The sequence below is a fragment of the Cygnus olor genome, chromosome 3, assembly GCF_009769625.2.
Source record: "Cygnus olor isolate bCygOlo1 chromosome 3, bCygOlo1.pri.v2, whole genome shotgun sequence".
NCBI lineage: Eukaryota > Metazoa > Chordata > Aves > Anseriformes > Anatidae > Cygnus > Cygnus olor.
Genome location: NC_049171.1, coordinates 60,097,243 through 60,124,812, shown reverse-complemented (window position 1 = coordinate 60,124,812; position 27,570 = coordinate 60,097,243). Strand labels below are relative to the sequence as shown.

At 36.6% G+C, this 27,570-nt stretch overlaps 1 protein-coding gene across 12 annotated transcripts in view; it reads right to left on the bottom strand.

The window, feature by feature from the left end:
- EYA4 (EYA transcriptional coactivator and phosphatase 4) overlaps positions 1-27,570 on the bottom strand; it is a 157,988-nt gene that overhangs the window by 71,927 nt on the left and 58,491 nt on the right. For 11 of the 12 annotated variants that reach the window (XM_040552733.1, XM_040552737.1, XM_040552743.1 and 8 more), the window contains exon 3: positions 5,102-5,151. In XM_040552733.1, coding sequence (XP_040408667.1) covers positions 5,102-5,151 — 50 coding nt within the window. Of the gene's footprint in view, positions 1-5,101; positions 5,152-5,206; positions 5,218-27,570 lie in introns of those variants that run through there. The other variant, XM_040552745.1, reaches the window with a different exon arrangement.

Here is a 27,570-nt window from a genome sequence, read left to right as displayed (position 1 = left end):
TGTGACCTTAGGAGTCTAAATTAAACTGTCATGTCAATATCTCATTTCCTCAGATGAAGCCCATTTATCACGTCACCATGATCTACAGGTTATTCAGTGTGAGATACAGTGGTGCTACACTGCTCCTGACTCTGAAAAGTGTTTCAATTAGCCTCTAACCTAAATAAGCTACATTTGTCTCATAAACAACAAATCCCTACCTTCTAATGAAAACTTTTCAGATAGTTGAGAATTAAATGTAGGAGCGCATTTGGCTAGACAACATATCTGAAAACTTGAGAGTCTGAGCTCACTCCCTTTTTACTGCACAACCAATACTATTTATTTTTTCTGTTATAACTGCTGAAACATTAATGACAATTTCCATAGCTGTTGCTGGCTTTTCTTGCTTGGCAGTTAAATCGTAAAGGTCCCCTTCACCATGTAATAATAAACATTTATTGTTCATCTGCTGAGCTGCAAATAAATGGAAAGGTACTGCTGGTCTCACACTCCTACAAACTGGTATGCAAATGGTTGGGTGTGCTCAAACGACCCTGGGAAAGGCACAACAGCTTCTGTCACAGAACCCATCAGATGACCTGTTCTGCTTGTATTTGGGTTGAGAAGTTATTAGACCTGGTAAATACAGATAAATGCAGGGTATCATAGAATCACAGAATAGTTTGGGTTGGATTATTTAATTCCAACCAGCCATCAAACCTGAGCTAAGAATGTGAAGGTTCTGTTGAACAAATTAGTGCAAGTAAAATTTCGGGTTGTGTTTCACACAGCTCAAATTGTTATAAATGAAACACTTTTGATGATCTGGTTGTCCAGAATAAGGTGCAGGAGATATGCATCATTTTCCTTTTTATTTTTGTTAAATGCACTGATGCCCATGGAAACCCTTTCAGGTAATGCACTCAGTGTTAACATGGCTCTGGTATAGCAAATATCATGAAAACTGTATTCATACCAGTGTCCCGACTTACAGGGGAACCAAGCCTTGGTCTCATGGATGCAATGTGAAAACTGTGGTAGCTCTCACTGTTATCCAATACCATCTATTTACTTGTTAGTGCATTAACAACAGCAATTGTCTCTGGACATGTATGTGCTATATCCTATAGCACTATATCCTCACAAAATAAAAACAAAAACAGGAGTAGGTATCCAAATGAGAACAATGAAAAAATATAAAAGCCCATTTCTCATTCAGGGGGGTTGAAAGAGACTTTTAGGATGAAGGAAGAGAAAAGGAATGCATACCTTTTAAATCTTACAATGTGGTGCACTTTTAAGAAGGTGGGTTTGGAAGGCCAGAACAGCAATCGTCTGATGAACAGCTGCAATCTATGCTGAAAGCCTCACTGAAACCCATATTAAATTGAAATATTGGAGATCTTTTTTAAACATGAAAAAATCCTCTGTGTTTTTTCAGACAGCCTATTTATCTGGCAACTGTGTCTCTGTGGACGTGATTCACCAGTAATCATCATTAGTGAATTTGCTTTTCAGCAATACATAGGAACAAACTTTGTCTAACTGGTACTAACATAATAGCTACCTCTCCAGGAAGAAAATAAACTGTCTCATCTGTCAGAAAAATCTATTCATTCTTCTGCAGATTCTTCTATCCTCTACAAAGGGCAAAAAAAGCCCTATAATCAGTGGACTTAGAGGAAGCTGCAGAAGACTGCTAAATTTTCCCTTTGCAGGGACTTCCTCTTCCTCCCCTCTCTGTTTGATTTTATAACCCAGTAAACTAGATATCTTGGGCCAGATCTCAGTTTGTGATGTGACTTTGATCTTACAGTAGAATCTCTGACAGGCCTGGTAGGAAGGGGAAGGGAGAGGGAAAGGGGAAGGGAAGGACTTTGGGCTAGCAGTGATATGTTCATCAAGCAGTCTGTTGTCACAAAGAAAGATGCTGCCCTGGGTTGTATAGCCAAAACCAACGTGTTGTAGCTGACAGTGAAATGGAGAATGGGACCCAGTATTTACCATTTTACCAGACTTCACATATATTCTAGTGTTTAACTCATTTTCATAGGAATATCTTGAGGTATGAGGCTGTAATTGTAGCTTACAAGTTTTAAGGCAACAAAACACTCCATTATTAGTATTAAAAATACTTCTCTGATTATCTATGTAAAAATGGAGTTATAACAACTGCAAACAAGTTAACTTTCATGCATCACGCTAATTTTCAGTGTTTCTTATATAATATTAAATAAAATGTAGGAGCTGTTCAGCATATTTGGGGGATCAGTCCCATTTATACCCAGTATATAAGACAGTTAAAAGCAATGTGTGTTTATAGGCTCTGAACTTTTCCTAATCTCACTAGTGAATTTAATACATGGCCAGAGTGATGGAGTTGTCACCCATGCATGTTGCTCCTGTCTTGTCAGACCTGTAGTATGACACTCAGCAAGTCCCAACCTTTCTGGCTCCAGGAAGATATAAACATTTTGTCCAACTAGACAGATATTTAGACATGCAGGGTGAATTTGATTTTTATTACAAAATTATGTAGAAAGAATGCCTTAGTATTGCTATAACCACAATAACACCGTGATAGGTTTAATGCGTAAACAATCTGACAAAGGTATTTACAAACAGCTTACAGGGGTTTTGCAAAATAACCCTCAAGAGACTTAGACAGAATTTGTAAAAGTAAGGAATTTGTGAGTTACAATTTGTGACAGAGATACTGAAGATCCATGCATGTTTTTTTGTGTGTTTATAATGTGGTGGGTGCCTACCCACCATGACTTCAGTTCTTAACCACAGTTACCTGTGTGTGTCTGCAGTTTACCTGTGGAGATAATAACCATTTTTGTATAAAAAAAAACACTGGTGACAGTTGATTTTTACTGTCTATATAACTGGATACTTCTGGAAAGCATATTTTGATATGCTTCATAGGTTAGTATTTTTTTTTCTGAAGGGAATTTACTAGTTACATCTGCAGTTTGAATGTTTCTTTCTAAAAGACGAACCAAGGCCAAGCAAGACAAAGAATCTGCTGATACACACATGTCACTCCAAGAATTCTCCTGACAAAGTTCCCACACCCAGTTTAATTACTTCCCTACTGTAAAAACACTTTCCATCTGCATTTATTGTAATAGTTTCAAATCCAAAACCAACACGCTATAAAGCTAGCTAAATAAATGAATGATATTGGCCTTAGGTCCCAAGCCAGGAGCCATTCTGTAAGGCTGTGTGTCTCCAGCATTCATTTTTATGCTGATGTTTCATTTTATGTGCAATGTTTTCACTTAAGACTTGTTTAGAGAAGAATTACCTTGCTCCAGGCTTTCAAGTGTTATGTGCTGTGCGGTGCCCCCTAGCGCTGCTGCAGTCAAAGGCCGTCAGAGATTCCCCTGGAAGACCCAAGTCGCACCGCGGACCGAGATCTGACAAAAAATGCTTGCTGCGGGCTGTATACACAGCATTACGCACACACGGGCCAGGAACGTTAATTTCGACTATTTCTGATATATCCTCAAACTGAGACCATGGAGTTCCAAATGAAAAAAATATTTTCGGTTTTGCTCATTAAAATAAATAAATAAATAAATATTACCTGATTTCTCCTTCAAATTGACTATTTGTAACGTGGTTTCCCTCTTAAACTTGGTAAAAAAAAAAAAAAAAAAGTTTTCTGTTCCTTACACCTGGTATGAAGAATTTAATTACAATTCTTAAGAAATTTCCTAATGTGCAGAGATAATGACAGTATGTTATATCCTGGGTCCTCAAGCTTGTTGCAATTCATAGTCTGAAGAAAAAACATCTATGGATTCTTCAAAATTTTAAATCATAATTTTAAATATTTGAGATATAATGGTTGTCTTTAAAATTACATACATGCACAAGTGTTGTGATAAGTGGAGATTTGTTATGCCATCAAAGTAGTTGGAAAGAGCTTGATCTTTATAATAAAATTTAAACCAAAGCAGCAGGACAGCAGATACATTTTCCATTTATAAGTTATTAAATGAGAACCAAAGGACAAAATATGCCCCAAAGTGTGCAAAACTACTACTGACTTCACTGGAAGCATATCAGGACACCGAATTTTATATTCCCTTATATATATTCATCTCTTACCAAACTAAATGAAAGGCAAAGATGTATTCATAAGGGACACAAGAAGCTAATCAAAGAAACTCAGACAGTGCACTGCATAGCTCATGCCACAGATACTACATTGGACTTTAACATTACATGTGGCCCCCAGCTCCCAAAGGATGCTGCTGCAACAGCGACACAAATCTGAGGATGGAATCTGGCAAACCTTGAATTACTTAGCTTTTCTGAGTTTTAATCACAGTGTTAGCATGATGTCAATTTTTGTGAAAATTAAATAGTTCTTCTAAACAGAAGCAAGACAAAGACAAAAAACACTGCAAACCACCAAATCTTAAGAAAATCACCCACTGTGGCTCAACAGTTTACTAATTAACAGAAACACACAAACCTAAAACAATTGCTACTTCACCTGCTCAGAACTATACACACTTGTACGTCCATGTGCAAAACACAGAAATTAAATGCAGCTCCTATTCCCCATGTACATGAAATTAGCAAAGACAGTGTTTGAAAAGTTTCATTTTAAAGAATACATGGCCTCTTCCTAACTTATAAACACAGTGCCATGCTTTTCAGAAGTGAAAAAAAAAAAAAAAAGTTTTGATAAAGGTAAATTTTCACAAATTAAGACAGAACTGCCAACACAGGAAATAAACTGTATTACTAGTAAACATCAGGTTTCTCACGTGTGCAGAAAAGGGACAAAAGAAAAAAAAAAAAAAGTGAAATTTGATTACATAGATTTCTTTATGATATTTCTTAGGATTTTCTTTTAAATTGAGAATGATAATTCAGCCTTATGGCACAATTTATACTTATCAACCCTGATGATAGCCCTCATCTCAGACTGAGGGGGGAAAACCTTCTAGAGTGAAAAGCACTTAAAATTAACCCAGTCCTTCACTCTTTGCAAAGCAGGTCTCTTGCACACAGTGCTATGTATCTGCAGCTCAGCTCCGTATCATGCTGCACCACCGAGCTGCAGGCAGTCAGCACTTGCCTTTCGTTACCATACCTGGTGTTCGGAGGCTCTGACACATCTGATTCTGTACACGTTTTCTTTACCTGCAAAAGCAAAGGATTTCCACAGTTACTCTCACTTGAAACACAACTTCCTCACTCACTGTTCACGCACTTACATCGCTTAAAGTGGATGCAGCTCTGCTCACCATGATCTCTATAAAATACTTCCCGCATTTTACAGCAGCAGTATGCAGTACTAAACAGTGTGTTTCATTATTATCCCATGAACGGCTGCCAAATGCACTTCCCTAGGCTCCATTAGTATGTAAAATGTTCAGCTAAAATAGCTTGGGAGTAGCCTAACTGGGAACAAAGAAAGCAAAGAACCAGGTTCCCCACTTGGAAACCAGAAAGCCATACTGTTCTCAGCTCAGTAAAGAAATGTTTTCCCAATTGATACTGCTTCTGTTTCCTGCTAAAGCTCACAATAATAAACACTAGATTCTGGGGCAAAGTGCAGTGCTAGCTAAATAATTCATGCACTAATTTTCATTTTGTGAATCTCCTAACTGTATGTTAAATGTGTTTTCCTAATGCATCAATGAACTTAAAACACCACATACAGCATTTGCACACATATTTGCAATATATAATCACATAAACGGTAGTTTGACTTCCATATTAATCTTCGCAATACATTGCTGTTAGCCAATTAAGGGTGAAAAAAATCCATTACTTTCCAATAAAAATATAAAACTGTTCTCTTACTATCAGCTATCAGCTATCTCTTAGGGATCTTCAGGATTTCCTGCAAAAATTTAACTGTACCTTCTGGTAACCTAAACTTTTCATACCTTCAGCAGAGAAACAAGCATTTTGATCACTTGTGTGCTATGAATGCAGGGTTGTACAGGAGGTTTCAAAATTCCATTTTAAAGCCATCTAGAAATACTCATAGTCACTCAAATTCACTTCACGTGACTTGCACAATACAAAGAACATTCCCATTACAACTAGCATATGTTCAATGACAGTTTTTGAGATTACCTTGCATCAAAAGATTTTCCTATAACTTCTTGCTACTTTAAAAGTATTTTTGAAAAAAAAAAAAAAAAGATTTTGACTCTGACTCAATTCTGTTGAAGTCAAAACTACAAATATTCACCAAGTCCAAAAAAAAAAAGGATTAGGTTAATGCTAAGTATTTTCTCTGAAAACCTTGGCTGAATGCCATGCAATATCACTCAAAGATGTCTAAGTACAAGCATGGAGTTAAGGATGGTCATTATTGTTCTTCATTTGAGTTCTATATACTCAGCAAACAACATAGTTACATACTTGGTTATTTTCATAGAAATCAGTTTTCGGTAGCAATAATGACAGTTTCCCCCAAGAAAAGAACAACTTAAAAGAACTTAAAGCTCTATTTATTACTATACAGTGACACCCTAAACACTAAAAAAACATAAAACACAAAGAATCTTCTAAATATTTTGTCTTGCTTGATTTTTGCTACAAAACCTTTTTCAGCCTATCCAATTATCAGTTTCATCACTGCTAATTTTCAACCTCATAGATTTTTTCTTCACTGTTCATACTATGCTACTCCATGGACTTTGTAGTTTCAGCATATCGTGGAGACGATGGTGCAGAGACTCAGCCTGAAGGACAATGAAAGCCCATGTAAGTCTATTCCATAAATATTTAGACATAAACATCATTGCTACATTTTTTTGTTCACTACACTATTATTAAAGTAATACTAGATCTGAAATACATTAAAAAACTTGAGATAGAAGCACGTAATTGAGTACCAAGTAAATGCCCACAATTTGTGTTAAGGTACAAACAAGAAAAATACCCACTCAGATTAGTGTACTGAGTGTCAACATTACAGGCAATTGTTCAAAACAGTAATTCAAAATCATTCAAAGAAACTGAATTTGAAAGAAACCTTCCTTGAGAGGCAGGTGTGTACTTTCAGAAGCAGACTTTCTCAACAGGAATTTATGGAGGGACTTGACCAGAAAAATAATGTTTCAATTTTACATAGAAAATTAATATATAAATGCATCTAATTAATGTATGCAGTAAAAACCCCAGTAAAGCTTTTTCCTTGTCTCTAACATATATTACTTCTGGGCTATTTTTGCCATCTCTTTGCTGTTAAGTTTACAGGCATTTACCTTTGTCAGTTCCCACCAATAGCACTCTCTGTCATATTGGCACCAGGGCTCAGATCTTAATCCCCAGGTCAGGAGAGTTCAATCAAGCACTTCAGCCAGTGCTTGCAGAGTCTGACAGTCACCCAGCACATCCTAACACCCTGATTTTGCAAAGTGATGGCAGGTCCTTTGGTGGGCAGTTACCACGGAAGCCCAAAGATAATTCAAACGTACACTAAAGCTATTTGAGCACTTTCAACATACACAACACATTAAGAGCCCTTATGTTCCTGGGCAGGGAAGAGAAGGACTTCTCCAAGTTATGCAAAAGTTGGGTATTCACAGACAAGTTGTCCTACCCCTGCTCACGCAACTACTGCATCATGTTTTGACCAACATTAAACAAAGAAATTGAGATGACTGAAAGATTATGCGCTACCTGCATGGTGAACATATACACTACCTACATGGTGATCATATGAAAAAAAAAAATATATATATATATGTATATTGTTATACCTTAAAAGGTAGAAAAGCCATGGTCCAATTGTATCAAAAAGACTCACCTGTGAGGTGGAACAAACTCTAGGGAGAAACAAAAACAAAACAAACAAACAAAAAGAGTACTAAATATTCAAGAATATTGCAATGAAAACAAAATACTTACAAAATAAGAATATTTCAAGTTTTCAGCTTGGTATATATGCAGTTTGTCTGTGATCATTGTCTGAGGAAGTGTGCAGTATGAGCACACTGTATATACTTGTCTTTTCCTTTGAGACTGAATGTAAACTTCATTATGCATCTTTAGGGTCTCTCTTTGAGAGAAAAGACTTAATAAATAAAAACGTTATTTCTTAAAGGAGGATCAGGCATGTGATTTTCTTTCAAGTGGCTGTATGGAATTAACACCATTTCTCTTTAGGGCTACTCAAGTAGCAAAACATATTTTGTTATTCATAAAATTATGCCACCCTTGAAGGTGAACAGAAAATCACTGTGAAAACTTATGATCAAAGACTAAATATCATTTCCTTTGTCTTCAGCTGCACTGTTTTTCCTCTTAATCTGCTTTGCTGACTGTTTTCAAAATAATTAACTTTCACTAACACCACATTTATTTACATTCGCATGTGTTAAATGTTATAAAAAGAACCTTTTTCTTTACTCCTACTCTGTTTTCCTTTTTTCCCCCCTCTGTTTACACAGGTTTTCTCATCATTTCAGTTATATGCTTGTTGAGAATCATTCACTAGAGTGGTAAGATATCAGTTTCAGTTGTTTTTGAATTTTACCAAATAGTGTTGAAATCTCCTACCCTGTCTGCCTACTACAAAACGCTTGAAATATTTCAGCTAAAAATACTTAAATCCAATTTTTTAAGAAAACATGCTGTTGAGTTCATATTTTAAGTCATGTAACTATGCTGTTGAGTGGCTTTAGCGCCCATAAATTCTGAGGCAGAATCCCAGAACTGGAAGTGGGTGAGTACAAGGTGTACTGGTACCCAGGAATCATCATCTCTGTGAAAGGATGTCCAATTTTTTTTAGGTTTATAAGCTTCTAAAAGCTGTTTTCACACCATTAGTGGAGTCCTCTTGTAATCTGGCTCCTGAATTTTTGAAGACCCTATCTGTACTGAATGCTCTTGATCTCAAAGAGGCTGGAGCCAAGTAAGAATTATTAACTACTTCTCTTGACTGCCAGGAGCACCTGTGGCATCAGGAAGGGGACTATCCTTCTTTACTTGGTCAGTTCAATGTCTCTCCATGAAGACACCTGGGCAATGTCAACAAAGAAAAATCCTGTAGCCTCGAATATGGGGAGGAGGAACAGGAGAAAAATCTGAACAGGGAGAGGGGACAGAAACCATGATGCAAAAGAAGAAAGGGATCTGCAGGTAGCAAAATCAGAGGAGGTCAGAAGCCAGCTGAAAAAAAGTGGCTAACGTAGGGATGGGTGTGGATAGTGGAGGAGTACTGCGGCTTGTTGGGACAGGACAGAACAGCACATCTTGTTCTCCTCTAATAAGATTTGGGAGTAAATACCATAATGACAAGCCTGTGCAATCGTCAAATATCGATGAAAGTCACTAGTAGAGGCTTTATTTACCAGTCTACACAGAATAACAGGCTATTTCTGGTACACCATCTACACTGCACACCTAATTAATGATCCAAGCTGGGAAACTATACTTTGAACTTACAAGATGGTGCACAAATGTTATGTTTAACCAGAAAAATGATGGTCTAATTTGCCTCAAATTGGTGACAACTTTAGTCAATGTTTTATACAATTTCTGCCTTAATTGCTGCCTTGGTTCTTCAGATTTCAAACATAAACACTGTTTTAAGTGTCTGATAGTGTGAGGGCAGCATGAAAATGAGACGCATTTATTAAACACTGAAGAACTTTGGTTAACGTATATAAGAAATATCTACAGGACAAAGAATGATTTTATAGTAATTCTGGAATTTAGATGCGTCATGTTTAACAAATATAGACTGAGGAACATAAAAAGAAAAATCTAACTAAGCATTCACTGAAAAAAAGTAGACATCCACTGGAAAGCCTAGTGTGTCATGTAATAAGAGCCGCACCATAATGCATAAGAGATTGGATTTCCACAGGCCATATTAATTCTGGCATTTCCTTGCTTCTGATGTTTTCCTTTGCAACGTTAACATCCTTTCAACATGATTTTATTGGACCTCATTACACTAGATGTTAAACCATGAACTGGTCCTGCTCTGCGAGGTGTTCTCACACACACACTCATAGTATTAAACTCATAATGCAACACAGGTGAGAAATCCCTTCTAGCACTTACAGTAAGCACAGCTGAAAAATCTTGCAACATCAGCAGTAAATTATTCTGGCAATGAATCTGCTGAGCTCCCTCACCTACGACATAAACATGGCCTTGAGCACCCCTCCCAGACTAGTGAGCATTTAATGGGGAGCCTGCAATGCTTTGGGTCCGAATGAAGTAGCACTGCATGGTGGAGCTGTGGAAGATGTGATATTAAGGAGACAAGAGTGAAGCGGGAAAAACACTCTTTGCAGATGCAAAGATATCTCAAAGCATGTCTACATGTTTGTTCAGCCTGTGGTGATGCTACCTCTGATTGGCCTGGAGCATGGGCACACCAAGTGCACTTCTACTGTCTAGATGCTTCCCTACAGTAAGTTACTGTTGTGTGAAAGCTCACCAGCTTCCACTGACCAGCAAGGGAGAGGTCCAACTCTGTGGAATGAGCAGGGAAGGATGGGGAATTCAGGGGAACATTTTGATGGACATATAGGAAAAGAGTTTAGCTCAGGATATCTGTGCAAGTGAAGAGTAAAGAACAGTAGCTTATACTTCAGATATTTTTTATGTGCTGACTTCAACACTACTTACATACAGCTCTGTAACTGTCTTGATGATAAAATCCTTAGAAAAGAGACTGTCTGTACAATGCCTAGTATAACAAGGATTTCCTTTGCTACGACGACACCCTTCATTACTACTATAAAACAAATAAATTAATAATTTCTTGGCCTGCAAAAACAAGGCAAGGACTGGCTTAAAGATACAGTGCTAAGGTATAGTAACAAGTTGTAGGCATTCTATACATGCTTGTGCTTTCAAACTGATTTTAAGAAAATATACAAATGTTATTGAGAATTAAGCAGGCTTTTAATGACCAAATTCAAATAGTACTATAGCTATGCATATATATGAAGAGAAAATCTCAGTGAAGGTTCTGCAGAGAGAAACACAAATGCTGAAGTCATTTAGAGAAATATCTGAAAATAATTCTAAATAATCCCAAATTCTCAACTGAATTTTTCACAGTAAATCAGTTATGTTACACTTCTAGGTCTCATCAGGGTTTCAATTACTTAAGACTAATAACAATAAAATTTTATAATACAAATTTATATGAAAGTATAAATAATTAATGCAATGCTTTAGTTACTTACCATCAGGTGTTAACTAGGTTTCTGACTTAGTTAAAAACTCAAACACTGATGCTACTGCTGACTGACAGATCTTGACACAACAGTAAATTGATTTTTTTTAAAATTCTTTTTTTCCACAGTGAAGAACTGTACATCATTGTATTTTATCTGAATCACATCCTGAGGTAGATTTATTGCATCTCTGTGGATCTAAAAATATAACAGCTCTAATTTCAGTGGAAGAATGAAGGAAAACTTGCTATAAGAATCAACTTAACTTCAAGGAGAAATTTGAAGAAATTCACAAGATTAAATTTAGTTAAGTATTAAAGTTCTGTTTTTTGTTTGTTTGTTCAGGTTTTCCATTAAATCCTCTGTCTGCAACACTGACTACAATAATGAAGAGGGATAGCTCCTGGTAAATTTTTGTGCTTCATAGCCTCAGCTTCTCTGAACTAGTCATTGTCTCTACTAATTTGAAGAAGGCACTATCACTGACAAAGCATGTATTAATCTGTTAAATACTTCCACTTTTTGAGATGACTCTCTGTAATCACTTATAATCACCAATTATCACTGTAATCACCAATATTTCAGATCTCCTGAATAGACTGTAGATGATAATGAGAATGAAACTTTGACAGGAACCAGCCTACAGACAGGCCAAGAGGCTGCAAAGCTGTGTTGTATTTCCCATAGATCTTCTTGCACCAGGCTGGAATGATGAGTATTGCCACACTAGAGCCCTTTGCTGGTGTGCACAGTACATAGGAAATGAAGTAACAAGGGATTTAATCAATCCAGGTAAATGTATTTTTCATACTTACTTACTGACCATAATGACTGTTTCTTTCAGGAATATTTCACAGTCTTATGGCTGACACAAACCCTGGTGCTAGTTAAATCAGAAGGATTTACCTAATATAAAACTGGGTTTGTATTTGCAAAGTTTTACAGAAGGAGGTCTCATTAAGATGTATTCATGGCATAAACTGATAAAATCTGAGACAACCTTACCTCGTCAATTTCCTCATTCATAGGCTATCTTTAGGGTCAAAACTTTCCTTGCCTGGTACTTTCTTACCAGTGGAAGGGTTTCATACGTTTGTTTTTGCAAACTGATTAATGGGTTCACTAGGTTCAGAGTTCTAAGCTTCTTTCAAGTTTTTTTTTTTTCCTCTTTTATATATATACCTGAAAACATTTTTAAAACACATTTTAAATTGTCTTTGGCACAAGTGCACTTTCAAAAATATCAAAGGGTGTGATGGTCTAGTCATAATTTAAGTCATGGTAAAGTACTATCTTCTTGCAATGAAATGCCTTTATTTATACACTGTGGGGAAAAAAGTCATTCTTTTTTTCTTTTTGTTTGTTTGCATTAGATGAAAGAAGGAAATATGCCTTTCCTTAACTGGTGGAGCAGGCAGGGCAAATGCCATACCACAATAGCACTTTTTGTTTCAGCATCAGTTACCTAATAGCTCAGAGCTCACAGAACACTTTCCCCTGCCCTGTTGGGAGGATGGGCCATCGGGCTGGCTTCTTTCCCAGAAGGAAAGAAAGGAGCTAGCTCCCCATTCAGCAATTGCAAAGGCAAGGAAGCTCCACCAGTCTGGAGGAGGGAGAAACTCATTTATCGACCAAGTCAGGTTCAGGAATAAATACTAAAGTACTACCACTGGAAAACTCTCTTACCCCCTCCCCCCCCCCCACCTCTTTTTTTTTTGACCATTTGTTTCTCAAAAAATGAAGTTAAGTCTGTGGTCTGCTGTTGTCAAATCAGCAGCATGCATCAGTGCAGCTGAATCTGCATGTACTACTTCGGTGCCTCCCCACTATCTACAAACTGGAAATCAGCTAGAAGATACTGAAAAACACTTCCTGTTTTTACTTCAGTTATGGTCCCATGATCTCCTTCACACTTGCTATAATCACACCATTTTTAATTAGTTTTAAGTGTATTCTTTTTTAAATCTCAATATTCCTAGATATCATTGATCTCTTTTTCAGCAGAGAAACACAGTGAGATGCAGGAAAAGAGCCGTGATACTCACTGCTGTCTAGATTTAGTCTTGTGATTCCCCAGTTCCACAGATATATCACAAGCAAACATATTGAAAATGCTTTGGAGTTACCATTCGATATTCAAAGGAATAACAAGTCATCTCCTGTTATATGCATAGAATTCAGTGCCTCTTCAAAAAAAAAAAAAAAAATTATTTCCTCCTGCTTTTCAAAACTAACCAGGGCCAAAAAATGCAAAGGAAAAAAAAAAAAGTAAACTTTGAAGCTGAAATTTAAAGCAATGAAAGTCAGGAAGTTCAAAAGTTAATGTTCCTATGGCTGTGTTAACTTGGCCATGTTGCAAATACATCATGCAAATACTTCAAGTTATTTTGTTAAAGGCACATAGTACTGTGCCATAAAGCACAGTAAAAAAACATACTGTTTTCTTTTCATGTGGAAACCATCTTGTATCAACAGCTATACAGTGTCCGGTGCTAATGCTGATTTCTCTACCACAACACAAGTACCTCTACCACAAGGGGCCTCACTGTTCTGAAGATGCTGATGCTTCTTTGGGATCCAGCTTTCTCTTAGCTCACCCAACAGTCTACATGCTGACCTTCCAAGTAACAACAGCCAACTTATCTCCTGAGACTTTTGCCTCACCGGAAAATAACACCTTTCCCCCACTAATATCAAAGAAAATTTGCATCGCTTTTCCATCCCTCATTTAGAGGAAATTTTTTTTTAAAAAAAAAAGGCCTTGTCCTTCTACCTAGGAGCACTGCTGTCCAAGTGCCTTTCATGGGTATAGCAAACATGGTCACACATCCATTAAATATTCATCCTCACCACAGATGATGAAATACATATATGTAAAATTTCCTCTTGTAATAGAGAAGTCCTTCCAACCATGTGTTCTTTTTGTTTGTTTGTTTTTTGTTTGGTTGGTTTGTTTTGTATTTTGTGTTTTTTAACATACATATGGTTATGTGCTAAGGTTAAAGGTGATGAGCTCCCAGAAATGTGCCTTAGTCTTGGTCAACAATCTTCAGTTTCTTAGCTCTGCTGAGAGGTCCACTCCCTGAACTTTGGTGAGCCTTGAGGAAGATCCATCTACACCACCACCAGCTTCACCCTCTACTCTATTTTAGAGGTGAATATACATCAGCTGCATTCCTCATCTCAGAGCTAAAGGGGCTTTAAAGATGAGGCTTGTGGATTTGAACTATATTCAGAAAGTTCTGGGCATGTAGTTTAGGGCAAAAAAAGACAGACCTAGTGTGTTCACAATACTGTGATGTGAACTTTGTACTAATTACTTTTCTAGCATCAGTCTTCATCAATGTCTAGCCAATTTAAGAATAAACGAATACCTGACTCAAATCACTCTCTGATAGAATGGCATTGAATAGTTTGGGTCCACTGAAAGCATAATATATGGAATCGGCCACACAACAACTTTGTTCATTAATGATAAGAAGGACATTCCCAGGTTGACTTGAATTACTCAATTCTATGTGGTAGATACAAGCTGTCTCGAGTGTAGTCACTCATTTACCACTATCACTTTTTGTCCTGCTCTGATACACTTTTGCTTCACTGTTGGTCTTATCCCAGGCTTTGGGGTCCTATAGCTATGGCAAATACAGCCAGATGTAAAGGCAGGGGATCAGTATATTATCTGTGTCTGGCAGCACAACACAAGTTTTGTGACCAGCCACTGGACATACATGTCATACAGAATCAGAAGAAGTACTGATCCTTGTAGATGTGCTCATGGAAAGCAGAAAAACTAGTGATGAATCACAGCTTTTCATTACAATTTTTAGTCCATTTACTAAGAAGGACTCTAGTCACTTCTGTGTCTTCTGGATCCCTCTTCATCTCTCAGGAGAGAAAACGATTTTGAGCAGATAGTGTTGTATGTGATAGAGAACCAGAAAGACAGGAAGGTGTAACTGAGTGTTATTCACAGATCAAAAAATATCATCTAACTTTTCAATTAAAGCAATTCACTTCCACATCCTGACTTGAGCTCAGACTGTACATGGTCTAAAATATCAACTTGAATTAAATTATCTTTTAACTGGCCATTGGGTAGTTTTGCAGTGGTCAGGTTCAGGAAGTAGGAGGCTTGACTATGGCTGCAGAAAAGGATCACTCCAGACTCTTGGCTTCTCCAGCCCCAGTTGAACTCCAGCATGCTTGACAGGAAAAAAAAAAAAAAAAAAAAAAAAAAAAGGAAAATTCCTGCTCTGAAAGGTGATTATTTTTGCCAGAAAGGATGACAGTTGTTAACTGCTCTTGCTCTCCTTCACAACCCTGAAAGGCAGGAAAATTTCTATGTTGAGTACATGTACTAGGATTTGGGAATGCAACAGGCAGTGACTAACTGCACTAATCTCAGGAAATGATATGCTCCTGCCTATATTCACATGGGGATGCATTGGTACCTTCTTATTTCAACAGCTCTGAGGGTAACAGAAATAGCTAATTGAGGCTATGTTGTACTAAGTCCTTTAGCAAAGGGCATTTGCTGAGCTAGAGTTGTCAAAGCTTGGGGCAAACCTACAAAGATTTAAGCATAAGTTTAAATAAGAACATGATGGTTAGGCTCATTATCCACAGCGAAACAATTTAGAATAAAGAAGGTAAGCATGTGAATATGCCTTTGTAGGATGGGGGCAGGGGGGCTAAATTAATGCCAAACAGCAACAGGTGGATAGAGTGAGTAGACAGGTTGGAGGGAGGACAATCACAGTAATATGAGCAGGTAATATGAACGCGATCTTAGCTCAGCACCTGCCTACCATTATCAGCTAGCATAGTCCTGTAGGCATTCTGGAAGATGGGAGATAGATGGACACCAAGTTAAAACAGTATTCAAATAAAAATAATAAAACAAACCAACCAACCAACCAAAAACAAAACAAAAACAAAAGCTGCCCTCCTATTCTATTCTTACTAGTTTTAGATCAGAGATATTCAGCTGTAAGTATCTGTCTTTTCAACAGGTACTATCTATGAATCTGAACATAAATAGATAATTTGGTCTAGGAAAATAGTCAAAGGTAAAGTCATCAGGTAATTGTACAATGCCAGTATTTTCTGTACCATGCACAGAAGCTATTCCAATTAAAAAGATGAACTTAGAATATATACAGATGACGACATTACAAATCACAAACAAAAGTGGATTCAAGACTGGAAAAAAAATACAGAAGAGAAGGTAATAAACTTTTAGGCATCATATTCCACCTTGAAAATTACCAAGTAAACCTCCAGTACATGTACAGTAAACAGCTGTCTTTTTTCTTCAGTACCATACATTTCTGTTCTTCCTCATTACTGACACTAATTTGCTTAGTATTGTAGAAATAATTTCTAGCAGCTGTTGTAACATTAATAAACTACATCAGATAACCAAAAACTGTGGCAACCTACTTCCATTAGAGTATGAATGCAAAAAATTCTCTGTAGCTCAAACTACTTGCCGGTCAAAATAAGATAATCAGTTCTTTATGGTCCATATGTTGTCTAACTCATGAAGAAATAATTTGTTAGCAGAAAGATAAAGTAACACACAACACTGCAGTATAAAATTTCACAAACAAGCGGACATAATCCAAAGACATATTCACATGCATTTGTATCATCATGCAACAGAATGTAGTTAGTTTCTGGTTAGTTTCCAGTGTCTCTAGAACACTTCCATAAAAGTGTTGTCTAAAACACTTTAAGAAAATGCTGCTAAAAAACAAGTTTTTTTTTAAAGGGTGGAGAAAAAAGAATATTAATTTACCTGAGGCAAACTACAGATAAAGGAATTTCTAATGAGTGCATAAGAAAATATAATACATGCAATGTACATCTAGTTACTCTACTCTTGCAAGTAACATAGAAGAAAAATACTATCTAGTGAGACTACATTTATATACATATATATATATATGGTATGTATATATATATATATAAAATTTACATTTAATTTTTAAAATATTAATGAGCAAGTGAATTCCAGGTACATTTACAGCACAACACCCGCAAAAAAATATTATAACTATCACAGTGTTAAAATGACATCCAGAGAAAATAATCACAAAAGAATAAATGTTTCATTTTATTTATATAGAGGAATGCAATGTATTTGCTTTTAGAGTAGTAACAACAACAGCCACAATTAGAATGCATGTTAAAAACTCTAACCATTCTTTCTTTTCCTTTTGCTTTATGCAATAGTTCTTAACACTAACTAGAATAGCTGTATTTATAGTATAAAGAATGTAAAGAAATCTCAGGCCATTATCTAATAATATATTTTTCATTATTAATCAACAGAGACAACATCAGAGGTAATACAGCTCTTAAAATGCCACAGAAAGAATCACAAGATGCCTTGATAGATCATATTTCACCTCATATATAAGCCATTTTTGCCTCATTTTTCAGGTTTGAAAGTTTGACTGATTCATACTACTATATACTACTTTACACTAGCATACCAAAACATTTTTCAGATTTTTCATTATACTGCTATTTTAAAATGTGTATTTTACTTTAAAAATAATAAAAAAGAAAGTTTTATAAATAGAAATAGTAAGATCAGCTTTCCAGAAGTAATTAACTGTTTTGTTTTTCTTTTTTTTTTTTTAATTTCTTTCTTTTTTTTTTTTTTTTTCAAATTCATATGAATTTGTTTATATATGCAGTCCTCCAGTAAATTCTTTAACCAACAGGCAATTATTTGGAATAAGGCATTCCTCCAATTTATTTTGAATGGCTTTATACACATCTAAAGCATTAAATGAAAACCTCTTTTGTTTAGGAGAATATAAAAAGCAAGATTCTCTAAACTCCGAAAGCATTCAAAACAAAAGCAGAGACAGATTAATAGAGAAGGATAAATTTCGTATACCAAGGTCAACTGTTAGAAATGACAATAAAGTATATTGCAGGGCATCTGCCATACTCTCTCCCATATGCTTTCCAGGCATATTCAATGGAAAGGGTATGCACGTTTGCCCCTCTTTCAAACAAACAAGCAAGTGTCCTTTGTCTCCTGCCTGAATGTGCCAAGGCTTCTGCATCTTTTGACTCCCCCTCCCTTCTCTCCTGCCTCCCCAACCTGCGATACTGGAATGTTTTGGCCACAAGGTTAAGAAAGATTCCCCCATTCATCACAACCTGCCAAGCACAACAGGGTCACAGTCCCAGCCACAGTCCTGCCGCTTCGCTAATCTGGCCTCAGCGCAGGCATGAAACTTCAAAGATTTTGTGCCACAGGCAAAAATTAGTTCTTATTTGCTTTAAAATCCGAGTATCAATCAAGTTAAACTGTGCTTCAGTGGAGCGAACACTCTGGGAGCTCAGAGGAGCGCATACATTTGGTGCTCAGTTCTGACTCTAATTGAATGCAGAGCTCACCTGGACCAGCAGCACAAATACTTCAAGTGCCACAAAAACTTAACCGCGAGATAATTCCTATTATCCAAAAAGCAACCCCTGGTAAAAAAGAACTATTCAAACATGCATGCAAGCACATGAGAATAGATATTTGTGTGTGTAAATAAATATAATACATACAGAATCTCTGTTCATGTGAAACCATTTCAAATTATTTTCCCTTCCAAACTTTTTATTATCAGTTATACCAGATGATCAGCCAGAGTTATATAATTGTAAAGCTCAGTTAATGACCTTTAAATATTCCTGAAATGAATTTTGAAAAACAATTACTGATTTACTATGAGAACACACAGAGAACTTTGGTTTAATATTTAGTAATCAAATCTTCAATTAACTATAGCTAAAATAATAGTATATTCTACTATTCTGGGATACTGCCTACGACTGTTCTATCCAATACAAAAAATAGAATAATTACACTTTTAAATCAATCCAGGTTTTTCAATATATATTTTAACTGCAACCTTTTGGAGATAAAAAGGGATTTGTTTAAAATGAGCTGTTAAAAACCTTCACATTTTCTTCAGATATATACTTATAACTGGTTATTGTTTAATTGTGTATTAACTCAGGGCAATGAATAAACATTGCATTAAGTTGAGAAATAAACTGCATATGATACTCAAATATTATATTTCCTGTTAAGCCGTTAGAGAAATGCAAATTTTTGGATTTTTCCAACAGAGTAATTGAAAATAGAGTTCATAAAATAAAACACAAAAATAAGTAGAACATTAACCAGAACATTAGAATCTACAAACAGTTCACATATTTTTACAGATAAATATAATACAGCCATGCTGTCTTTAATTTTAAAATACTGAAATGATGTATTATGTTAAAACTTTAACCATTCCTAAATTAACATTTACCAAATCAATTTTAAAAGTCAAAGATTAAAACTAAATAAAGTGCTAAGTATTTCCTAGATTCTCCCAAAGTACACATAACTTTAATAACATTTATGTATAGCTACTTGCAAACAGAAAACAAAAGATTTAAAAAATATGTAATAATGCAAATAGGAGACAGTATGTAGTGTGTTTTTCTTATGTTTCCTCTATTTTACAGTATCTTCAGCCATTTTTATCAAATCCCCATCTAAGTGTACAAATTAACATGGACTTCTAATTTTTTGTAGCAGATGAATTAGCTTCCCTGTATGCACACTCAAATGTTTATATACATGCTTGCATGATCATACAAACAAACAAATATTTCCCCAAAGCCAAATTCAAGTTCTTTTGCTTGAGATTACTATATAGCTACATGGCTGATGCTACTTGATTCACTATAGCATTTAACAAGTTCTGTTACACAGTTCAATAAATTCAAAATTATGTTGGAAAAATCCTTTGGTGAGAACTGTGTTTTTCATTCAGGAATTTAAAGTGTTCCTTGCTTTATGTATCTTTTCAGAATTTACATTTGATTTACCTTAGCAGATAAAGACATTACAATGGAAAAAAAAAAAAAAAAAAAAAAAAAAAAAAAGTGGTGAGACAGTTAAAAGCTGCTTAGCTGAAATGTATTTCAGAAAAGAGTGAGCAGTCCAAGAAAAGAAATGTGTAATCGGATACTGCTACTTGCTGCTCACCAGACCCCAGAAACAAAATTGAAGAACTTATTGGCTGTAATAATTTATCATACCTTTCTTCAAACAGGTTCCCTAAACATTACAGTTCCCTATAGCAGTAAATCAGTTTTTACAGACGGACCAAACTGGGCTGCCCTTTCTCCTCTAGCGCGTTGTTTGCTTTCCTAGGACAACGAAACGCTGCTCCCGGCACAAGCCCCCTCCGAGTCTCCCTGAATGGAGCAGACATTTCAGCAGCCGGGTGGTTGTGCCAGCTCACGTCGTGGCCCCCTGCGCACAGCACGGCAGCAGCATCGCTGCGCCCGCCTGCTACACTGGCTCAAAGGCAGAAAGAAGCATTCGGGTGCAACAGCAACGCGTGCTCCCACACTCCCTGGTCAAGGATGTTTTTAATCAGAGTTTGTTTTCAGAAAAAAATGAGCTATGTAACTACAAAACCCATTTAAAAGTTTGAAACAGTCACAGTGCTCAAATAGAAAGACACAGTGCCAACTGGCACATAATGCTACAGAGATATAAAGCGTGCTTTGAGGGCGCATTATTTATTCCAAACTAATGCCTAACCAAGTTAGAAATGGACTAAATGGACTGAAATGTAGTAGTAAACTAAAATCTCTATTTGCCTCCACAGTTTTTTAGTTTAGGGCTAACTAATTTCAACTCCGCTTGTCTAGGCACCTGTCTCAGTATACTAGCCTTTAAGTGTCTCTTACAATGTTATTGAGTAGCCCAACCAACAAACTGCCTAAAGATTTGACAAAATGTGTAATTCACAGCATACTACAGAACAACACCCTTCATTTCTTATAGCACTTAACAAGTTACCTCCTGTGGTAACAAAGAGCTGCTCCCAAAAGAGGAAAGTACTTGAGGGATTCGGACAAATGACTACCTAAATTACTGTACACCACAACCACTATTAACAAATACATTGTTCTAAAACAAGTTTGAAACTGCTACTATAGAAATGAAAACAAAAACTCCTTTTCAGAATAAATCCAACTGCACAATTAATACCCACTTACATTTCCCGTCATATCACTGAACAATTGCATCAGTATCGCAAATGGAAATCCATCATAACCTTACCTCATTTATCTCCGAAGAACAGAACCAAATTCCCCAAATTTGTGAAGTCACCAGGACACACACACAAATAAAAGAGTGTCTGTGATGTTCAGCACTAATTAACTTCCACTGTTCAGCAGCTAAGGTGTTCAGACAGATTTTCCAGACAAAAACCTTATCCACCAGCCAGCTACGACTTTCTAAACTCAGAAATACTGAAGACACTTTGTTCTTCCCTGAACTGTCAGACCAAGCCTCACGCAGTCAGATTACTTAAGTTAACTAAGAGGAGATCTGGATAGTAAACACGCTTGGCTCTGTCCAATGGCTTTCCACACCCTTCTGTTTATAGTAAGATGACTTGCATTCAGAGGTCACCCCATCAACAGCTCCTGTCTTTCAGTGGGTATCTAATGTGCTGCATTTATCCCAAGGCTCTTTTAATGAAACCACCTTCCCAGTCCCTGCTCGCCTGCTGTCGCTATGACACATCTGCTCCTTATTGTACCAAGTCCCATTAAGTGTTAAAATAAGGAGACCTACCTGGGCATATATCCTGCAAGTAATACAGATATTTATGAGTGCTAACCTTGTCTGTGAATATTCACAAAATAAAGTCTTTTTTAAGATCAAAGAAAGAATTTTGCCGGTAACATTCATCTTGTGAATAAAAGAAATTCAGGAGGGAGGAAGATGGATGCCATTGTTTGATCTGGACTTTAAAACTTTTACAAATACTCCCCCAAAGGATAATGCCTGTGCCAGATAATATTTACTTGAATATGTTAACATGCTGGAAACAAGAGATGAGGAGTGTCCTCGAGCTCTGCTGCAAAATGACACACAGCCAAGGAAAACAAGGGTCAAGTGCCAGGACCCCAGTGCAAACACCAAGTCAATTCTATGCTGAAAGAATACAGGGAACTGATTGCTCTTACAAAACACAGTAAATATGCAGCAGTGTACAGACCACTAGCTCTCATTTTTGATGCACACAATATGCTACTGGTTACTAGTGTTCTGTGATCCAGCTGGCAACTGTTATTTTCTTCATATAACACTGCAAACCAAAAAGGCAAAACCCAAGCTTACATTTCTTTACTGTACTGGAAATTGCTCATCACAACAGCTGTATCTAAATAAACTGTATCTTAAAATGGGAACAAGAACATGGTGTTTAGCATTTTTCTTTGTAAGTCCAACGTCCCATAAAAATAAGAATTGAGAACCATTTCCAAATTTCTACTGGTACTTTGTTCTTCACTTAGCCATCGGGCAACACTCAAAAGTCAGCCTTGTTTCATGGGGAGACATGGAACTGAAGATGGCACTCTCTCCCCACACAAACCCAACCTGACTGCTGCTCAGAAATGCTCTTTGAGTGAAAGTTACACCTGCAGCACATTTTCGGCACCAGTTTTTGTCACCACTACAACATCCAAATGACAGATAGCAGCTTGGCTCTGTTAAAGCTAATAAAACATGATTGATGAACTGGGCTAGAAAGCTACGTCAGTTCAGATTAGGATATTTGTGCCATCATTTGACAGATCCCACACTTTATTATTAGAATGGACTGTCAGGACTTTAAGAGCCACTAATAAATACATCCATCCAGATCCCTCGATGCCTTTTTTGTACCTAAACCTATTTAGGCAGTTTAAGTGCAAAAGATTTTTAATTGGAAGTTTTGCATAATTTTTATAAAATACTTGTGCTTAGAAATACAATATACGTCCTTAAACAGGTGCCTGTCAGCTGCTATTATCTCATGCTCTGAAAGTCCAAGTAATCCTCATTTTACTGCATTATGTGGTATAATAAAGGCCCACCTCTTTGACAATGAAAACCCGCTGGAGCATACCTAAAGAACTGGGGAGAGCATAATCAGCTTTCAGATGTTGTTTTTGACACTAGCATTGGGCATAACCTCATTCTTAACTGCTGAAACAACTAATATGTCAGATGTTAAAGTTTGCTAATGCAAGACTGTGAACAAGCAATTGCTTATTTCACCATCAAAAAAGGGAAACAAAGGAAAAAGCAATCATGGAAAATGCTGCCAAGGAAAGATTGAAAGCCATGGGACAGATATGAACAATGAGTTCTGCCACGGAAAACCTTGGACACTGCTCAACAAACTGCAGAGTCATCACAGTAGTAGATGAGGAATAAAATGTGCTTCTTCTTCTACCAGGCATCAAGGCAGAGGAAGTGCAGCCTGGTTGTGGATTCCCCAAGTATTTCAGGAGCATGTCCTCACCCCCTTCATACACCTCTGTACACAGGAGGTCTTCAAACAGTGGCTCCAGAGAGGAGCAGGCTCACTTGCCCCCCAGCCCCACCACTGCTTTACCTCTGTCCTCCTGAACTTCCCCATCTCCTGCCACAGACCAACACTTCTCTGCTCCCAGGAAGGCAAGGACCAAGGAAATGACCATCAGTCTTCCTCTTTTTCCCAGTAAAGCAAGATAGTTCTGTCGTTTCACAGGCCTGTGTGCCTGACACCAAACTATAGTCTTAGACACTTTTAATGGTAATGTTACTTTATCTCATTAAAGAATGAACACAGTGGTGGTGACAAAAGAAATAAAACAAATCAAAACCATAATTCTGTGCACATAGCAATACTGTCAAAAGATGATCAGAGAAAATCATTACATCTAAAGCAAAACATTCTTTCTTTGATAGACAGGGAAACCACTGTCTCAGCACCTCTTTGACTAATGAGCGACTTCATTCACAAATTGAGATCACCAAGGGGGGAGCTGTTTTCTATGGACATGTAAATGGGGAGTTTCTTTGGGCCTTTACACCACCATTCTAAGGACACAAATATAAAAGAAAGGAACATTAAGCAAGAGTATTGCAGATATCAGTGAATTAAAAAAAAAAAGTATTAATTTGAGAAAATATGACAGCGTGAAATGTTAAGTGTTTTGAATTTCTCAATTAGTTCTGAAACTGAATGTGTTTGGTTTAGGGTCGTAGTAATGAAAATTGCTTCAGATATAATTTGGAATTCTCTTCTCAGTGATGTTTCTTATTCTGTAGTTTGCTTTGTACATTGCTGTTCACTGCTTGCCAGCAATAGAAAGAATACCAAAGCAAAAGCCAGTGCTTCTTTACCTTTTACATAGTCACAAACTAAAAAACTGTTCAGGACTAAATAAGCTTCAGGTACTGTTACATCCACATCTTTCCAAACTAATAAAAATAGCAGGGGAGGTAAGAAAGATTTCTCTACTAATTTTTTCTCCTTTTTCCTCTAGGTGGAGAAATTGGAGAAAAGGAAAATGCTTTATTTATATAAGCAGTAATCACTTATTCAGATACTGATGGGAACATATGGTTCCCTTGAACACAATTTTGCCATTGCTTTTTTTAAAAACTATTCCTTCAGATTTCATCATATGATATGTGAAGTACTTCTCAAGATATATTAGTGGGAAAAGCACACGACAGCAGCAAATTTTGTTGCTGTAGAGCAAGCCTGTCTAATGCATTTTGAGAGCCATCACTACTATTTCACATTTTGAGTCAATACGGTTTTTGAGCAATACAGTGATACAACTGATGACAAATGAATGCAAGGAGAGCACTTTTTCAGAAAGGGCTGCTTATGAGATTTTGGTTTGGTCAACAGTTTCATAATTAGAGATCAAATTCAATGCCAAATAAATATTTTAGTGGACTCTGATCTTGCATTCAAAGAGGGTTTGAAGGCACTTTGATCACGAGAACTGTGCAAGGCAGTGACTTCGATCCCCCTCAGGGCCTCTTTACATTTCCCTGGCTGTGGGACTGGGTCTCACAGGTCATGACAGGCCCTAGGGGTATGAACCTCTAGCCAGGCTGGTCTAATGGTGCCTCAAACCAGCCCAATTGTGTCAAAAAAAAAAAAAAAAAACTAGCTCAACTGCTTTTAACTTCTTTGTTTGTTCCTCTTTTTAGCTACAAACTGTCGGAAAAAATAAATTCTCAGGTCTGAACTGCCATGCTTTTTCAATAAATTTAAATTAAATTTACATTTATAAACCCCTCTCAGATGCATTTGCCATCTCTGATCTATTTGTTTTTTTTTGTATGTTTGTTTTGTCCAAAATGTTTATGTTGCAATTCCACAACACCTGATAGACCTTACAGGAGGCCAAACTATCCTTTGAATTGCATGTCACAATTGCCTCCTACCTCCTACAGGCCTTGTTTGTAAAAGCAAGGGAGATAAATAAAATCATCACCATTTTAACAGTTCTATAGATAGGTGATACTGTATTTGTTAGACTCTGGTCACAACTAAAGCTCTGTTGTGTTCTACCTGGACACTTAACATCTTGCAACTCATGGAGGAAAGTTCAGTTTCATCACCATCCCTGTCACCTTCCCTCACTTTATTCCTCTCAGCCTTGCAGAAAGTGGCTTCTCAGGTACAGAGAACAAAACAGCAGATGTCAAGATATCTGTGGCTGGATGTCAAGATATGCCCTTTTTTCATTATTGCACTTTTTTCATTATTGACATTGTTACCAAAACCTAAAACGCTTTCATAAAATCTCAAAAAAAATTGAAAAACAGTCAGAAGCTATCTAAATTGCTGAAATTGAAGTAGAAATAGATATAGCAGTACATCAAATTTACAAACAGTGATAATGGAAAAAGTTTACTAACAACAACAACCCATAAATATTTGAAAATACATTCCCAAAAGAGCTTAAAAAAATCACTTTAAAAAATTGCCTGTTTTTTCTGTACTCACATTTTCCAATTTATTTGTACACTCTTACATGTAACTTTGTAAAACACAAGTATACATCTTCATGTCTTTAACTTGAAATATTAACCTTTGATATTAAGCCTTTAACTCAAATCATTAATATCATAAATACAACAAAATTGTCAAAACTGGAAACAGTATTTTTTGCCTCAGCATCTCTATCTCTTTTTTTTTTTTCCATTGATCTCCTCCATGAAATTTTGTCTAAAAGTACTTACCTACATCTTAATCTCAGGGGGCATTTTAAGAGACTCTGTTTTAAATCAGAATTAATATCAAAGTAACTTGAATTAAAAATTAAAACTGTAATTTAAAACAAGAAAAATCCTGAACATTTCAAAATGTACATAAAGCTCAAGGGACAAATTATATGAAAAGAGTTTTCATATAATTTCTCCTAAAGGGAAGTTGTCTTGTAACACTTTACCTAAGGCGTTAAAGGTAAAAATAATTTTTAAAATGAAAAAAAAAACTGTCACGACATTTTCTAGGGCCCCAATAAAGATCAGTGCTGGGCATACAAACTGAAAGTTTAAAATCTAGTTTTTCCTTACGGTTCTTCAGAGTCAACTCTAGTATAATCTTCAAAGTTTATTTTATGACCAAATAAAAAGTTTATTTAAATAAGTACAGGAGAGAATTACAGTCATGTGAAAGTTGGGAAGAGGATTTTAAATTTTTAAAGCAGATCCTAAAAGCTGCAAGGGAAATAAGAGGCTGAATTGTTGAGAGTTTTTTGACTTGAAGTTCTGATTAACAGACCTCAATTTATATCATTTTCACCATTATGACTTCAAAGAACTTGTTAAGAGTGTTTGTTAGTATTTTACTGCTCTTAGTCAGGCCTCAATCTAGATAATATCCAGTCTGAGTAGACAAAATGCTATCCATTTTTCTCTCTCTCTTTTTTTTTTTTTCACCAGATGCTTTTCACTGCTTGTACCGAGCATTTTTTTTTAGCTATTGCCCTGCTCCTGCAAGGCAACCAGCTCTCCTTCCTCTTCCCCTTCACTCCTCATACATGTGGCTATTTTATTGTACATGCACAGAAATAATGGTTTGAGGAATGGTATGATATATTTTTCAAATAAAACAAGGGCTCTAACCTTGATTTAACTTACTGTTTATTTTGAAAGCTGACTGGCACCTTCATAATTGCCATACGCCTCCTCACCAGAAAGCTAGAACAATATCAAGCCCGAGGTAACTAAATCAGGGATTCCTAAGCTGCGTTATGCAAACCACTTCAAGGCGGTGCTCTTGTGCTGGGGCAGGCAAAAGCAGGAACAGCAGCAACAGAGCCTGACCTTTCTGGGCACAGTGCTAGGATTCACACTGTTTATTTGTGCCTGGAGCAAAGCCTGATGTGGTGGGGGAAGTGCTTTTTACATGAGGGAAAAGATGGTGTTTAGCTTCTGACTTGGGAGACACGGGAATTAAGGAATGGCTGACTCACCCTGAAAAAGACTGTCCATAAATGACTGTTTTCT